Source organism: Simochromis diagramma, unplaced genomic scaffold (genome assembly GCF_900408965.1).
Source record: "Simochromis diagramma unplaced genomic scaffold, fSimDia1.1 OVJJ01000746.1, whole genome shotgun sequence".
In the NCBI taxonomy this organism is placed as follows: domain Eukaryota; kingdom Metazoa; phylum Chordata; class Actinopteri; order Cichliformes; family Cichlidae; genus Simochromis; species Simochromis diagramma.
The window spans coordinates 4582449-4599815 of record NW_024386757.1 but is presented as its reverse complement, the minus strand read 5'-3'; the positions used below and the strand labels follow the sequence as shown (position 1 = coordinate 4599815).

At 40.4% G+C, this 17367-nt stretch overlaps 1 protein-coding gene across 5 annotated transcripts in view; it reads left to right on the top strand.

Moving 5' to 3' along the window:
- Nucleotides 1-17020, top strand: part of opn5 (opsin 5) — an 82163-nt gene extending 65143 nt beyond the window's left edge. For all 5 annotated transcript variants that reach the window (XM_040028626.1, XM_040028608.1, XM_040028634.1 and 2 more), the window contains 4 exons: nt 3737-3907; nt 6005-6339; nt 6440-6675; nt 16300-17020. In XM_040028626.1, the coding sequence (XP_039884560.1) occupies nt 3737-3907; nt 6005-6339; nt 6440-6675; nt 16300-16366 (809 nt within the window). In that variant the 3' untranslated portion in view covers nt 16367-17020. The remainder of the gene's footprint in view (nt 1-3736; nt 3908-6004; nt 6340-6439; nt 6676-16299) is intronic.
- Nucleotides 17021-17367: the final 347 nt, after the last annotated feature.

Here is a 17367-nt window from a genome sequence, read left to right as displayed (position 1 = left end):
GACTGTATTAGTTTCTGTAGTGACCTCATCCAGTTTTCCCAACAAGCATACTAAAGGGGAGGTTGGAATTTTACATTTCAGACACTTTGATAAGTCTTCACATATCTCGTGCCAAAACTTCTGCACTGGTGGGCAGAACCAAAGAGCGTGAATGTAATTGTCTGGTGTATTGCCTTGACAGTGTAAGCAGTTGTTGGAAGATATAAAGCCCATCTTGAACATCCGATGACCTATATAGTGCACTCTATGTAGTATTTTGTATTGTATTAATTGCAGACTGGGATTTTTAATCAATTTAAAGGTTTTTAAGCATACCTGAGACCAGAAGTTTTGGTCTAAGCTGACTGATAAATCTGCTTCCCACTTTGCAATAGGAAGGGATATTGATTCATCTAATTTAGAAAGTGTTCTGTATATTTTAGATAATAATTTGGGGGATTTAAGAGTAAGGAAATGTGCCGCACTTGGTGGTGTTTGTAATTCAACTTGACTGAGGTTAAATTTCTTTTTTACTATGGATTTAATTTGTTGATATTCTAAAAATCTTTTCTTGTTGATCCCATATTGTGCAACTAGTCTGTCAAATGGAATAAATTCTGTTCCCTCTAATATATGTTCTAAGTATTTAATTCCTTTACAACTCCATTCTGGGAAATTAATCATATTATTGTTTTGTCATATGTCAGGGTTATTCCAGATAGGTGTACGTTTGCATGGGATTAATGAAGACTCCATTATTTTTATAAACTCCCACCATGCTGTCAGAGAAAAGCTGATGTTGATACTTTTAAAGCATTCATGTCTTTTGATGTTTGAGCTAATAAATGGTAGGTCTGAAATCTCTAGATCCTTGCATAGTGCCTGTTCAACATCTAGCCAGGGCTCATCTAAGAAGGTATGTTTTAACCATTCTGAGATGAACTGAAGCCTGTTGGCTAAGAAGTATTGGTGAAAATTAGGCAGATCTAATCCTCCTCTATCCTTGGTTCTTTGTAGCGTTTTTAAGCTGATACGCGGGGGTTTATCTTTCCAAAGGAATTTGGAAATATATGAATCCAGAGATCTGAACCAATCTTGTGATGGTTTGTTAGGGATCATCAAAAATAAGTAATTTATTTTTGGCAAGATCATCCTTTTTATAGTGGCGACCCTTCCCATGAGTGATATGGGTAAAGATTTCCATCTAGTCAGATCGCCTTCTACTTTCTTTCTACTAAATTAAACCACATGGTTTAACTAAACTAAATTAAACCAGATGGTTTAATTTAGTTAAGTCTGAAAGCTTAGGAGAAACATTAATACCTAAATATTTAATATTTCCAGATTGTAGTGGGGCAGAGGAAGAATTATGGAAGGAGCAGTTAATGGGAAGAACTGTAGATTTTGGCCAGTTAATTGAATAATCTGAAACTCTTGAAAACCAATTTATTAGAGTAATTACCTCAGAGAGGTTGGTTTGTGTGTTTTGCAGAAAAAGCAACACATCATCTGCATAGAGACTGATTTTATGTTCTATGTTCTTACATTTTATGCCCTTAATTGTTGTAGCCTGTCTAAATGCTGCTGCTAGAGGTTCGATAAAAATTGCAAAAAGTGAAGGGGAGAGTGGGCATCCCTGTCTGGTGCCCCTCAGGAGACAGAAGCTGGAGGATGTCTGGTCATTTGTTCTGATACGAGCTGTTGGGGAATTGTATAATATTCTTATCCAGTTTATGAAAGAGTTTCCAAAACCAAATTTGTGTAAAGTTGCGAATAAAAATTTCCAGTTAACTCTGTCAAATGCTTTTTCTGCATCTAGAGATAATATTATGGTTTCGATGTTTTTATTGTATGAGTAGTCTGTTAAATTAAGTAATCTACGAGTGTTTGTTGAGGAGTGCCGACCTTTTATGAAACCAGTTTGGTCAGGATGAATTAAGAGGGGGGTTATTTTCTCTAATCTCTTTGAGAGAGCTTTGCAGATTATTTTAAGGTCTACATTTAAAAGAGAAATTGGACGATAGCTTGAGGGAAATAAAGGGTCTTTGCCTGGTTTTAGCAGGAGACTAATGTTGGCAGAATTCATATTTGGTGGTAGTCTGCCATTTTCCTCGATGTCTTGCAACATTCCGTGGAATACTGGTGCCAAAATTGTCCAGAATTCTTTGTAGAATTCTGCATGGAAGCCGTCTGGACCTGGAGCCTTATTATTGGGCATACTTATCAGGGCTTCCTGGAGTTCACCTGGCGTCAGTGGCGAATCCAGTGCCATTGCTTGACTGTCTAGTAATTTTGGAAGAGTTACGTTGTCAAGAAACAAATCAATTTCATTTTTAGATGGGTTTATTTGTGGTGAATATAAAGTTTCATAGAAATCCCTAAAAATGTTGTTTATTCTTCCAGGGTCATATATTGTGTTCCCCGATAAATCTTTAGCAGCACATATAGTTGTTTTTCCTTTATTTATTTTTAACTGGTTAGCTAGAAATCGACCTGATTTGTTACTGTGTTCAAAATTCTGCAAGCGAAGTCTTTGTATAAGGAATTGTGTTTTTTTATTAATAATTTCATTTAATTCTAGTTTTGTTTTGCGTATTTTGTTCAATGTTTCCTGATCTTGGTCGCACACGTAGGCTTCTTCTAGTGATTTGATGGTTTTTTTCTAATTCCTGAATATTTTTGTTTTCTTCTTTCTTTTTGTGTGATGAGAAAGAAATTATTTTACCTCTCATCACAGCTTTCCCTGCTTCCCATAGAACAGAAGCAGATATTCCGGGAGTGTCATTAAAGTCTAAATATGAAGTCCATTCCTTTTTAAAATATTTAATAAAGTCTTCATCTTTAAGCAGTGATGTATTAAATCTCCAGTTTTTACTTGGCGTAGTATTATTCTTGTGCATTAGTGTTAAAGATACAGGAGCATGATCGCTGACAGCTATAGGATGAATCTCAGTGTCTGAAATGTCACTCAGCAGTGAGCTGCTGACCAAAAAATAATCCAGCAATCCAGCGTGGAATTACCAAAAATTCCACGCCTAACATATGAAACAGGAAAAACTGCCATGTAATCCATTTATTTCAACAAAGTACTGTATTCTGAATAACACCTTTTTAAACGGTAACGGAATACAGTTACTCATATTTTGTATTTTAAATATGTAACGCCGGTACATTTATTCCGTTACTCCCTAACACTGACCGTGACTGTATCTTAATGGTAAGGCTCTGTTAAAAAAAGATTACAAAGACAGTTACAATTATTAAATTATGTAAATAAAGAATAACATTTTGAATTTTAGGTTTAGGAATTGAGTCATTTAACTTTTGAGCATTTAAGCATTGCAGAAGGAATAGAGTGTCGAACATAAAGGGTTTGCCAACCTTTAGCTACAGTTCAACACCAACAAACACAGCAATGTTAAATGCATTACTTGCATTTAACATTGCTTCAAGCAATCTTCTATCTTTTGCTCTCCTACATCCAGTCATGTTTCTGATCTGCAGCTATTTAACTCTGTTGTGATATGTTCCACAAGGTTTTCTCCCTGAACAAAATAGAATGTATGTTTCAATATGCTACATGTTGTCTGTTTACCATTTTCAACCAAATATTTCTCTTTGTCCCATCCCACTCCAACACTACCTTCTTTTATGATCTTTGTCTTCATCCTTTTTCTCTGCCCACACACTCTCTTTTTCTGTTCCATTTCCCTTTCACTTCTCCTTCTACTCTGTCTCCTATTTTTTTTCCTCACAGTGACAGGAAAGCCCTTTTTCATTGTGTCTAGTTTATCCCACCGCTGGCTGTTTGGCTGGGAGGGATGTCGATTCTATGGCTGGGCAGGCTTCTTCTTTGGATGTGGGAGCCTCATCACAATGACTGTGGTCAGCCTGGACCGGTATCTCAAGATTTGCCATCTCCGATATGGTGCGTAACTAACAACTCAGCAAATTTTCATAAACATCAGATGTTCACGTACACTTACATACTTTAAAGGGAACCAAAGTATTTTGACAGTATCTCAGAATTAAAAATACTCTGACTGGGAGAGCAACATGGGGTTAGTATCTTGCCCAAGGATATTTGGCATGCAGACTAGGGGTAAGCCAGGAATCGAACCACCAAGCTTCTGAGCAGTGGGTGACCTGCTCTGCCGCCTGAGCTACAGCCACCCCTGTAAACATACAAAAAGACATACAAAAAAAAAAAAAAAAGAACAGAAAATGAGTGGCTGTTGCTTGAATCTTATTCGACAGATTTTACCTAACCAAACAAAAGCAGATGCAACCACCAGGTACTTACTTAATTTTCCAGTATGCTTATAAATTCACCAGTATGCTTATAAATTCACCAGTATGCTTATAAATTCACCACATAACAAGACATCCATCCTTTTTTCTCCGTTTTATCTCTGTAATTTTTTTTTATAATTGCTTTGATCTTTTGCTCATACTGAGGCTGCTGGCTTGTGACTAGCTCTGAGCTTTGGGAAGCTTTAGCTTTACCAACTTTTCCTTTAGCCTCTTAAAAATGTAAATTTTTAGATGGTTGAGGTAATATAAGTTTCTGATTAGGTTTATTGTTGAATGTTTTTATGATGGACCCCCCGCAAATAACTGTAATAAACGCTTTCAGTCACAGTTACAATGCTAATTCCATTTAACATGTACAGATGTTGCAAACCTGGAATATGTACAGTGGTCCCTCGCTATAACACGGTTCACCTTTCGCGGCCTCGTTGTTTCGCGGATTTTTTTTGTGCAATTATGCATGTTGTTTTTGTTTGTTTGTTTTACAGCGCATGGTGTTCTGGGTACTGATTGGCTGTAGACCATTGTCAATCAATCTCGTGCTGTGTCTCCTGTACAGTACAGAATGTGTTCAGCTTGTCAAATTTACATAAATATTTGATTGCTAGCAGTGTGTTTCTGAAGTGCTGTACTGTATGTTTGTAAGTTTTATGTCCAACAAACACAACGTCAACGAAACGTTTTTCACCGTCAAAGGCACCTGGGGTGAAAAGTGTGAACATTTCCATGCCTGTCTGAGAAAAGTGTATAAAGTGTGTAGTGAGGAATTTTACAGCCTTAAAACATCTATAATAATTGTAAAAAAATGGCTCTACTTCGCGAATTTCACTTGTCGCGGGTTATTTTTTAGAACGTAACTCCCGCGATAAACAAGGGACCACTGAATTTGTTGACTTTCATGTAAAAAAGATATGAATAGGTCTGCAGTCTAGATCCAAACCTGTGACTATAACTACGTATTTAAATTATCACAATTTAATAAAAGGAGTTATTCCTGAAACACTGGCCATTTCTCGACAAGGTTTAGATTTACCTTCACATGAGTTATAGGCCATAAATGATGCTCTAACAAAACATCTGTAAGCCTGTATTGCACAAATATCTAGGTTCATGATCTACTGTAAGTGCTCCTGTTACTTTTTATTTTCCATTCAGTTCCCACACCATTATAGTGTACATTACTATAATGGTGTGGGAACCCCCCATCATAAACATGAGATTAAGGGGGGCTCCCCATCATCTGATCCCTGCAGTGTTTTGTGAAACAAAACAGTGCAGCACTGCACTGCACTGTTTTGTGAAGGGATGGGGCTTTTAGCCTCCGGAGTATAGTATTTGTTATTAGCCTATAACCACAGCTAAGCCGCTATAACACTGTATTGTAATTCTTTTAAATTAAATTCCTTTTCAGTCATTCATAGTCAAACACAATAGTACAAACGTGTAAGATCCCAGAATTAAAATATTCCACTACAGTAGTTTAATACTTTTTTTTTTGTGTACTGATGTCAACAACATACCTTTTGATGTGAAGAGTCATTGACTACAGATGATTATTTTTTTAATACTCAGTATTTTTCTAGGAATTTTTGTAAGTCTCTTACTAAATCTAATGCTCTGAATCCTTTTCATTTGTGGCATAGAAAATTAGTCTGGCAGTCAAAATGTACCATTTAACCAACATTAGTCTTGGGGTTTCTTTCTCCAATCCTAGGTGCATGGCTAAAACGCCACCACGCGTTCCTGTGCCTGGCCTTTGTATGGGTGTATGCAGCCTTCTGGGCCACAATGCCCCTGGTGGGCTGGGGAAATTACGCTCCGGAGCCCTTTGGGACCTCTTGTACCCTGGACTGGTGGTTGGCTCAAGCCTCAGTGTCTGGCCAGAGCTTCGTCATGGCCATTTTGTTCTTCTGTCTTATACTCCCTGCAGGGATCATTGTCTTCTCTTATGTTATGATCATCTTCAAGGTCAAGTCATCTGCTAAGGAAATTTCACATTATGATGCACGCATCAAAAACAGCCACACCCTTGAGATGAAACTCACAAAGGTAGGTCCAACATTAGTGATCATGGAAGTGCAACAAAGAGCAAAGATTTTTGAGTGCTACTCAGTCCAAATTTATGATCAGAATATTATTTTGTGTCCAGGTGGCAATGGTGATCTGCACAGGCTTCTTGATAGCCTGGATCCCTTATGCAGTGGTGTCAGTGGTGTCAGCATTTGGTGAGCCAGACTCAGTGCCCATCCCTGTGTCTGTTGTTCCTACGTTGCTGGCCAAATCCTCCGCAATGTACAATCCCATTATCTACCAGCTTGTGGACCTGAAAATCTCAGCCTCCTGTTTTAAGGTTATGAAGAAACAAAGGCATTTTAGAAAGTCAAGGTAAAACTAGCCTTTATACATACATAAAGACATTTTCTGAAATGTTTTAGCAGTGGGAAAAATTTTCCTTGATGCTTTCTGCTAGAAAACAATCTTTAGCCCAGAACAGATCATGGTTATAGGATTTCACCCTTTCAAAAACCTCTTATGGAGTCGAACAAAGCCTTGGCAATCAGGATTCAAAGAAAATAATCTGTGCTCAAAACTATTTCCAGAAAAGTGTTTAGCACAAAATATAGGATTAATGCTGAGGCCTTGAGATTAGTCAGCAACCCTCTGGCAACCTCCGGTCACTGGGAGAAAATGTGTATTCATTGACTAATTGGCAAGTGGTTAGAGTTTGCTAGCTGTTACTGGGAGAAATCCCAGATCCCAAATCAAAGAGTATGGTGCACCAGAAATCTCCTTGCAATTGCTTTGGTGACTAGCGGATTGCTGTCAATGATAGTTTGCATGGCACATACCAGCCTGTCTGCCATGCCATGCCAGCCTGTCTGTAAAACTTAGTAACTAATCAGCAAGCAGCAGCAAGAAACTTGGAAATATGTGATGAAAACTGGAAACAAAAGACCATGAAGACCATTTACCATGAAAGTCAATGTTGGACCTTATGAAATTTGTTGGTTACAGCGGTAAGGGTACAAGCAACTATGGGCAACCTCAGCAACCTACTACTAGTGACCAAAACAATCACAGGGAGATTTTTGCAACGTATTCTGTTTGTGACCAGTTTCACGTAGTGACAGTATGGAACTGCCCCCAGCCACCTGCCAGCTGGCCACATCTGGAACATTCGATTTTTCCCTAGTAATCAGTGCTTATTAGAGGGCCAGTGACTGGTTTCTAGGCCTGAGTGACTAGGTCATAGCAATCTATTTCACAGCACTACACAGAAAAGCAACCTTTAGCAACGACTTACAGTTGGTCAGGGAATACTCATTTTTCTCTTGTGACCTGTGGTTTCTCGGTGGTCTGGTTGCCCACTGACCTCTAGGTTTGTGTGACTGGGGCCTTAGGTTTTGGAGCAACCTCTATAAGGTTAGGAAAGAGTTTTATTTTAGCCACATGCTAAATAGGTACATTTCATAAAGTAGAGACACAAGGCTTTAGGGGTTGCGTCAGGAAGGGCATCTGGTGTAAAAAAATCAGATCATATACAGGGAGTGCAGAATTATTAGGCAAGTTGTATTTTTGAGGAATAATTTTATTATTGAACAACAACCATGTTCTCAATGAACCCAAAAAACTCATTAATATCAAAGCTGAATGTTTTTGGAAGTAGTTTTTAGTTTGTTTTTAGTTTTAGCTATTTTAGGGGGATATCTGTGTGTGCAGGTGACTATTACTGTGCATAATTATTAGGCAACTTAACAAAAAACAAATATATACCCATTTCAATTATTTATTTTTACCAGTGAAACCAATATAACATCTCCACATTCACAAATATACATTTCTGACATTCAGAAACAAAACAAAAACAAATCAGCGACCAATATAGCCACATTTCTTTGCAAGGACACTCAAAAGCCTGCCATCCATGGATTCTGTCAGTGTTTTGATCTGTTCACCATCAACATTGCGTGCAGCAGCAACCACAGCCTCCCAGACACTGTTCAGAGAGGTGTACTGTTTTCCCTCCTTGTAAATCTCACATTTGATGATGGACCACAGGTTCTCAATGGGGTTCAGATCAGGTGAACAAGGTGGCTATGTCATTAGTTTTTCTTCTTTTATACCCTTTCTTGCCAGCCACGCTGTGGAGTACTTGGACGCGTGTGATGGAGCATTGTCCTGCATGAAAATCATGTTTTTCTTGAAGGATGCAGACTTCTTCCTGTACCACTGCTTGAAGAAGGTGTCTTCCAGAAACTGGCAGTAGGACTGGGAGTTGAGCTTGACTCCATCCTCAACCCGAAAAGGCCCCACAAGCTCATCTTTGATGATACCAGCCCAAACCAGTACTCCACCTCCACCTTGCTGGCGCCTGAGTCGGACTGGAGCTCTCTGCCCTTTACCAATCCAGCCACGGGCCCATCCATCTGGCCCATCAAGATTCACTCTCATTTCATCAGTCCATAAAACCTTAGAAAAATCAGTCTTGAGATATTTCTTGGCCCAGTCTTGACGTTTCAGCTTGAGTGTCTTGTTCAGTGGTGGTCGTCTTTCAGCCTTTCTTACCTTGGCCATGTCTCTGAGTATTGCACACCTTGTGCTTTTGGGCACTCCAGTGATGTTGCAGCTCTGAAATATGGCCAAACTGGTGGCAAGTGGCATCTTGGCAGCTGCACGCTTGACTTTTCTCAGTTCATGGGCAGTTATTTTGCGCCTTGGTTTTTCCACACGCTTCTTGCGACTCTGTTGACTATTTTGAATGAAACGCTTGATTGTTCGATGATCACACTTCAGAAGCTTTGCAATTTTGAGACTGCTGCATCCCTCTGCAAGATATCTCACTATTTTTGACTTTTCTGAGCCTGTCAAGTCCTTCTTTTGACCCATTTTGCCAAAGGAAAGGACGTTGCCTAATAATTATGCACACCTGATATAGGGTGTTGATGTCATTAGACCACACCCCTTCTCATTACAGAGATGCTCATCACCTAATATGCTTCAAATCAAATCAAATCAAATCACTTTTATTGTCACATCACATGTGCAGGTACATTGGTACAGCACATTTGAGTGAAATTCTTGTGTGCAAAATACAATAATGTAAACAAGCAAAATACAAGAATGGCTACATCTGAAACTAATAAATATATGTACAATATATAATAGTATATGCATTTCTGGATGTGTATACTAAATATTTTTCTACGTGTGTGTGTGTGTGTGTGTGTACACATATTTTACAAATTAAATAGAGTAAACAATAAATAAAATATATAAAATAAATAAAATAAAATATACAGAGTGAGACATGTGCAAAACAGTGGCATTACTGTACAGTATGGAGTGCATAATGTTAAAGTTCCAGTAGTGAAGCTGAGGTGTCTATGACGTGTTCAGCAGTCTGATGGCCTGATGGAAAAAGCTGTCTCTCAGTCTGCTGGTACGGGACCGGATGCAGCAGAACCTCCTTCCTGATGGAAGCAGTCTGAACAGTTTATGGCTGGGGTGACTGGAGTCCTTGATGATCCTCCCCGCTTTCCTCAGGCACCGCTTCCTGCAGATGTCTTGGAGGGAGGGAAGCTCACCTCCAATTATCCGTTCAGAGCACCGCACTACTCGCTGGAGAGCTTTGCAGTTGTAGGCGGTGCTGTTGCCATACCAGGTGGTGATGCATCCAGTGAGGATGCTCTCAATGGCACAGTGATAGAAGGTCCTGAGGATGCGGGGGCTCATGCCGAATCTTTTCAGTCTCCTGAGAAAGAAGAGGCGCTGCTGCACCTTCTTCACTGTTTTGTTTGTGTGTACTGACCACGTAAGATCCTCAGCCAGGTGTACGCCAAGGAACCGGAAGCTGCTCACTCTCTCCACAGCAGCGCCGCTGATGGTGATGGGGGTGTGTACTTCTCTGCACCTCCGGAAGTCCACTATCAACTCCTTTGTCTTTGCGACGTTGAGGGTGAGATGGTTGTCTTGACACCAGTGGGTCAGGGGGCTGACCTCCTCCCTGTAAGCCGTCTCATCACCATTGGTGATAAGACCCACCACTGTTATGGAGTGCCAGGACTGCCATAATGCATTAATTAAATACACCATTAAATAATTAATTTAATGTGGCAATAATTAATTAAAATTGGAATTAATTAATTAAATAAATAGTTATGACACATGTAATTAATTAATTATTGACACATTTAATTAATTATTTATGTATTTCACATTTTAATTAATTATTGACACATTTAATTAATTAATTATTGACACATTTAATTAATTATTTATGTATTTCACATTTTAATTAATTATTGACACATTTAAATAATTATTGACACATTTAATTAATTATTTAATGATATATTTATTTATTTCATTTTGGCAGTCATGGCGCCTGGCTCTCATCATGAAATAATTTTATCTGTCAGCCTCACCCATCAAACTCAGGGGGCGGGGTTAACGCTGATCGAGTCAAAACCATTGCTTTGGCCTGGTGGCCATTGTTTCTAGCACACAACAACCGGCATGTGGAAGCTAACAGAACTGAACTTTGAAAAACCCTGTTTGTGTGTCACCAAATACTGTTTTAATATTTTTTTTAGCCGAGAATGTAGTGGTTTAATCTTCATGTGTCTGGTCGGTTTGTCAAGATACAGCCTCTTTGCAAAAGTGCTTCGATGATTTCAGAGATGTCTGCCCAGTCTCACGGCAAAGCGTGGGATAGACCCGCTCGCCTCGCAAGCAATCCCACCGACAAAGCGCAGGCCCCGGTACACAGCTGTAGTAACCCCCGCTGACTTCTTTTACTGAGGTTATATTTATCGGGGTTTTATTTCCTGATGTTCGTATGTGTCCTACGTGTTTCAGTATAATTCTGAATTATAACTAACATTAAAAACATGTTTAAGGAGGAGAGAGAGCAAATAAATCTGTTTAACATCTGATCTTTGGGTTTTTGTTCAGTAATCAGCGTGACCTGTGTATAAACGCATAAAAGAGATAACGTTGGTGTTTCTGTCATGTAGTAACTGCTGGCTTTAACTGTACAAAGGTTGTTCGACACTATGAAACACATACAGACTTCATGATGTTCGGCTAATATTTTTATAGTGAATATTAATCATGAGGGTAAACGGCCCTGTACACCACGGAGCGAGGTCAGCATATCCACGATATCCACGATATCCTCAGCTCCATGAGTTAACACAAAGTTTCCCAGCTGACTATCTAACTGCCAACTATTCCAGAGACGTGAAAATATACAGCATAAAGAAAAGTGTAAGAGACTCGGCAGCAGATTAGAATAACAGTTATACATTTAATAAATCACCAAATGAATCCAAGAAACGAGCAAACCTGTTCCGACAATTTGAGTTTGTATTCCCTCAGCCGCAGACTCGCTGCTGTTTAAATGTTTGAAAAGGAAGATTAGATATAAAAAACGTCAAACATAGACTCAGTCTGCCTTCACATTTGATATGAGGCCAGCACGTATAGTGGCTGTGTCCTGTTTTAAGATCATACATGTAAAATTGTTGTCTGACCTCCGTCGATCCAGCCGCTCAGAGTCCGTGGTTACCATGGTTACTGCATAAGCAGCTATAATGTTAACAGCTGGTTAACAGCAGCATGGGTGTTTATATTTTTCATTGCAAAACAACTGTCTGAATGGTTAACTGAAGTTAACTTGGATAAATTATAGTTAAGGAGTATCACAGATAACGCCTACGTGAGCGACTGTTCACCTGAAATCAGCAGGCTATTACTGAAATACACGTGCTATATCATAAACTATGATATAAATAGGGAGGTCCTATTAACATGTTTAGTTTTAAAGGACACCTTCCTGCCTTAATTAGTCTCCTTCATGAGCAGTATTAGTTTTCTTCTAACATCCAGAAGTCTGCACCATGTGTTTCATAGTTTGTAACAAGCCTTTGACAGGTAAACATAACATGACCGAAAAAGAAAAAAAAAAAAAAAAAAAAGAGAGAGAGAGAGTGTTGACATAAGAAGAGAAAATGCTCTCAATTATGGAGACAGGCAAATGGTTCATTTATGTTTGATGTGTGTTTATTCCTCCCTAAATATCGTCGGTGAAGTTTGCCATGCACGTCAGATTTTCCTGCGCATTTTTTATACCTCTGCCAACAGAGAGAGAAAAAAATCACATTCTAACAGACAGCTGGTGCTTAGAATACAGTTGAATAACTATTAAAAAACAGATGATATTTAGATGATAGTTCAGTCTAACACATGTGCCAGTGAACTATTAAACGTCTGTGAAACTATGCAGTTATGAAACGTAACTTTAACCTCAGCCAAACCGATTTGCTCAGTTGTAAATAAAACAGCGAAGTAAACGTGACCCGACAGACAGAACCTGAGTGAATGAAGTCCAGCGTTTAACCACTGAGAGCTAAAACTCAGCTGAGGTTTCAAAGCTGTGTGCCGGTGATTGGACATCAGCCGCTGATGAAGCTGCTTCGCCTATAAAGTGCTCTGTAAGGAAACAAGCTCCAGCAGCTCTGCGCTCGGGGAAAACACTATATTTACTTATCTTGTGCAGAAAAATGCGCTGACATTGCTTTATATCAAGTACCGGCTGCCCGGTTAAACTGTGACTATCACCAGGTAACGTAGGCGTGTTTCTTGAATTAGCAGCAGGTGTTAAACAGCTGACAGATGAGGAGGAGGGTGCATGCAGGTAAACTGAGGGTCTGTTGAGCTGATCGCTGGTTTCGTGAGAAAAATGTCAGCTCGTTATTTATGTTACAGAAGCACAGAGACACAAGACCAGGCGGAAAGAGACGATCGTTCGGTGAAAATGAGAATCTGCGAATGCAACATGTGGAACACGGAGAGTGGAATATGTAAACAAACCGGTTAACGTAACCCCCTGGGTGCACTCTGCATGCTGACTGTTAGCAGAGCTAGTGAAATCTCTGAAAACATCTGAGCACTTTTGCAAACATGTTCTATGTTGACAACCTGACCAGACATGCGTCGCGACATTTGCGGCTAAAACACTGTTAAAAGTGTAGCTGGTGACAGAAAAATGGGGTATTTTAAAACTACACCACCACCATTGCTGCCTGTGATTTGATCTGCATTCTGGGATACCTGGCTGCCCCAAGTCTACACAAGCAATCGATTATCTAGGATCGACCTGTTTTGACTTACTTTGCACGGCAACCAATCAAATGTTAGAGAAGCTGCATGGGCAGCGTTAACCCCGCCCCCTGAGTTTGATGGGTGAGGCTGACAGATAAAATTATTTCATGATGAGAGCCAGGCGCCATGACTGCCAAAATGAAATAAATAAATATATCATTAAATAATTAATTAAATGTGTCAATAATTAATTAAAATGTGAAATACATAAATAATTAATTAAATGTGTCAATAATTAATTAATTAAATGTGTCAATAATTAATTAAAATGTGAAATACATAAATAATTAATTAAATGTGTCAATAATTAATTAATTACATGTGTCATAACTATTTATTTAATTAATTAATTCCAATTTTAATTAATTATTGCCACATTAAATTAATTATTTAATGGTGTATTTAATTAATGCATTATGGCAGTCCTGGCACTCCATACACTGTAGTGTCGTCCGCAAACTTCACAATGATGTTGGAGTTGTTAGTGGCCGTGCAGTCGTAGGTGTAGAGTGAGTATAGGAGAGGGCTCAGTACACACCCCTGTGGAGCACCAGTGTTCAGTGTGACGGGGGATGAGGTGATGCTGCCCAGTCTGACCACCTGGCGTCTGTCAGACAGGAAGCTAAGGATCCAGCTGCAGAGGGAGCTGCTCAGTCCTAGATCCTGCAGTTTCCTGTCCAGCTTCGAGGGAACGATGGTATTGAATGCTGAGCTGTAATCTACAAACAGCATTCTCACATACGTGTCTCTCTTCTCCAGGTGTGACAGGGCAGTGTGTAGTGTCAGGGCTATGGCATCATCAGTGGACCTGTTGTGGCGGTATGCGAACTGTAGAGGGTCCAGTGAGTCGGGTAGTGCAGAGCAGATGAAGTCCCTGACCAGCTTCTCGAAGCATTTGCTTACGATGGGGGTCAGGGCTACAGGTCGCCAGTCGTTCAATGAGGAGATGGTGGAGGATTTGGGTACAGGGACGATGGTGGCCATTTTGAAGCAGGCTGGGACTACAGACAGAGAGAGGGAAAGGTTGAAGATGTGCGTGAACACTCCAGTCAGCTGAGCCGCGCATGACTTGAGGACGCGGCCGGGAATCCCGTCTGGACCAGTAGCTTTGCGTGCGTTCACCTTCCTGAAGCACTTCCGCACATCCTCCTCAGACACAGTGTGCGCACTGACGTCATCCGCGGTGCGCACACTGTCCGGTCTCATGGTGTTCGCTGTGTCGAATCTAGCGTAGAATACGTTTAGATCCTCACACAGAGAGGCCGTGGTCTGCGGTGTGCTGGTTTTCCCTCTAAAGTCTGTGATCGTGTTTAGTCCCTGCCACATACTCCGAGGGTTGTCAAACTGTTGCTCCACCCTGTCCCTGTACTCACGTTTGGCTGCTTTGATCGTCTTCCGGAGTTGGTAATGTGCGTGTTTGTAGTCCGAATATGTTCGCGGAGGCAAAGGCGGTGCTCCGTGCCCCGCGAACATCTCCGTTAATCCAGGGTTTTTGATTTGGGAAGGATTTAACTGTTCTGGATGGGACGACATCTTCCACGCATTTCCTGATAAATCCGCAGACTGAGTCTGTGTATTCATCAATGTCCCTAGCAGCCACGTGAAACATTTCCCAGTCCGCATGATCAAAACAGTCCCGCAGCGCAGACTCCGATTGGTCCGTCCAACAGTGCACCGACCTCCGGGTTGGAGCTTCCTGTTTCAGCTTCTGCCTGTAGGCGGGCAGGAGCAGGATGGAGCGGTGATCTGATTGGCCGAATGGGGCGCGGGGGAGGGCTTTGTACGCATCCCGGAAAGAGGTGTAGCAGTGGTCGAGTAGCCGATCTCCACGCGTGTTAAAATGGATGTGTTGGTGGAGTTTGGGTGAGACTTTCTTCAGGTTTCCCTTATTAAAGTCTCCGGTTGTGATAAACGCTGCCTCTGGGTGTGCGGTTTCCTCGCTGCTGATCGCGCTGTACATTTCCCTGAGTGCTCGGTCAGTGTCGGCTTGTGGGGGAATGTAAACAGCCGTAATAATCACTGCTGTAAATTCCCTCGGTAGCCAGAATGGCCAGCACTTAATCATCAGGTACTCCAGGTCCGGTGAGCAGAAGGATTTGACCGGGTGCACGTTCGCATAATCACACCAGCTGTTGTTGATCATGAAACACACACCACCGCCTCTGCTTTTCCCAGTAAGATCCTGTGACCTGTCCGCGCGATGCACGGAGAACCCCGGTAGTTGTATTGCGGAGTCCGGTACCTTGTCCGATAGCCAGGTTTCTGTGAGGCAGATCACGCAGCAGTCCCGGATCTCTCGCTGGAATGAGATCCGTGCCCGAAGCTCGCACAGCTTGTTCTCCAGAGACTGCACATTAGCCAGTAATAAACTGGGTAACGGTGGTCTGTTAGTGCGCCGTCTCAGTCGAACCAGTCGAACCTGCTTAATTGGTAGTAGGCTTTCGAGCCTATACAGCTTGGAGTAAGACAACATGCATGAAGAGGATGATGTGGACAAAATACTCATTTGCCTAATAATTCTGCACTCCCTGTATGTGGAACTACCTGTTTTGACTACCCCTTATGTACTTGGGGGCAGCTAAAAGAAGCTAGTTAAACTTTCAGATAATATCCCAAATCTTTTGATTATAGTTTTTATTGTTGAAACCGTTTGCATTTGGGTGTTTCACATTGACAGAAAAGTGGACATTAACCAAACCCAAGCCAACCCTACTGGTAAACAATGACCTTAGATAGTTTAAAAGTTTTATACTTAAAGGTTTGCTTCACAATTTTTATTTTTTGCTTGTATATTGGTGAGCTTTTTTGGTCTGACTATTCTATCATATGTTCACATCTCTGCAGGTTCTATGCCATCTCTGGCTCATTAAAAGAAACACCACCAGCCAAAGAAGTCCACATTGAGGTGTGAGACAAATGTGAAGCTACATGACTTCTTTTTACCGCTTCTATTTTGGACAGTTGGACTTGTTCCCTGTCCTATGTGCTCTACCAATCACTCTTGACATTTTCTGTGACATTATGGACTGCATACATTTGTTCCCAAGTATCACAGCTTGGTTTTGCACCCACACTGGATATCCATGTAACCCTCAGCTCCCAACTTCTTACTTGGAAAACATCTTTCCTATGTGGTGTTCTTCCCATGTGGTCACTTGAATGGTGTTGTTTTACATTGGCAGTGTGCATGTGATAAACCTACTCTTTCAGTTTTTCCCCCCCTCATTATTACAGACACATTGTTTGTCAGTGTTATTAGCAAACAATGCACATCTTACTGACTTACCAGCATTTTTGCTACCAGCTCTTCGCCACTGTCAACCGAAAACTTAAGATATACCTTTTTTGGTGGAAAAAAAAAAAGTAAAACTATTACAAATATTTCAAAGGTTTAATTTAAGCATATTTCAAATGCTCAACTGCAATTTAACACTGCAACAACCTTAGCACATGTAAGTCATGTGCCAGTATGGCCTCAAGCTCAAAGTATCTTTACTGTTGTCCTTCGTACTCGTACACGTGTGGCTTCTATACTGTAAATATATATCAAAAGCAAAAGGTACTGGATCACCTTAGTTTCTATGTTTTCTTCAGCTTTTTACTACACAAAATCAGTTATGTCACTTTGATTCATAAAAGTAGTTAAAAAAAGGTGATAAATTATTGTTTCTTGGGCAGTTGTGTACTAAAACCAATTGTAACATTTGTTAAAGATGTAGTTTGAGATTTCAGTTAGTCAGCTTTTGATTTCTCTGTAGACTAGATTTTCAACTTTTAGACTTTTCATCTAGCCTTTTCTCCTTGACTGCATTTTTTGTACATTTGTGTTAAGCTAATTTTGTTTCTCAATTGTAGCTTCATACTTATAGATAAACGAGAGTGACATCGCTCAGTTGACTGAGAAGACGTCTA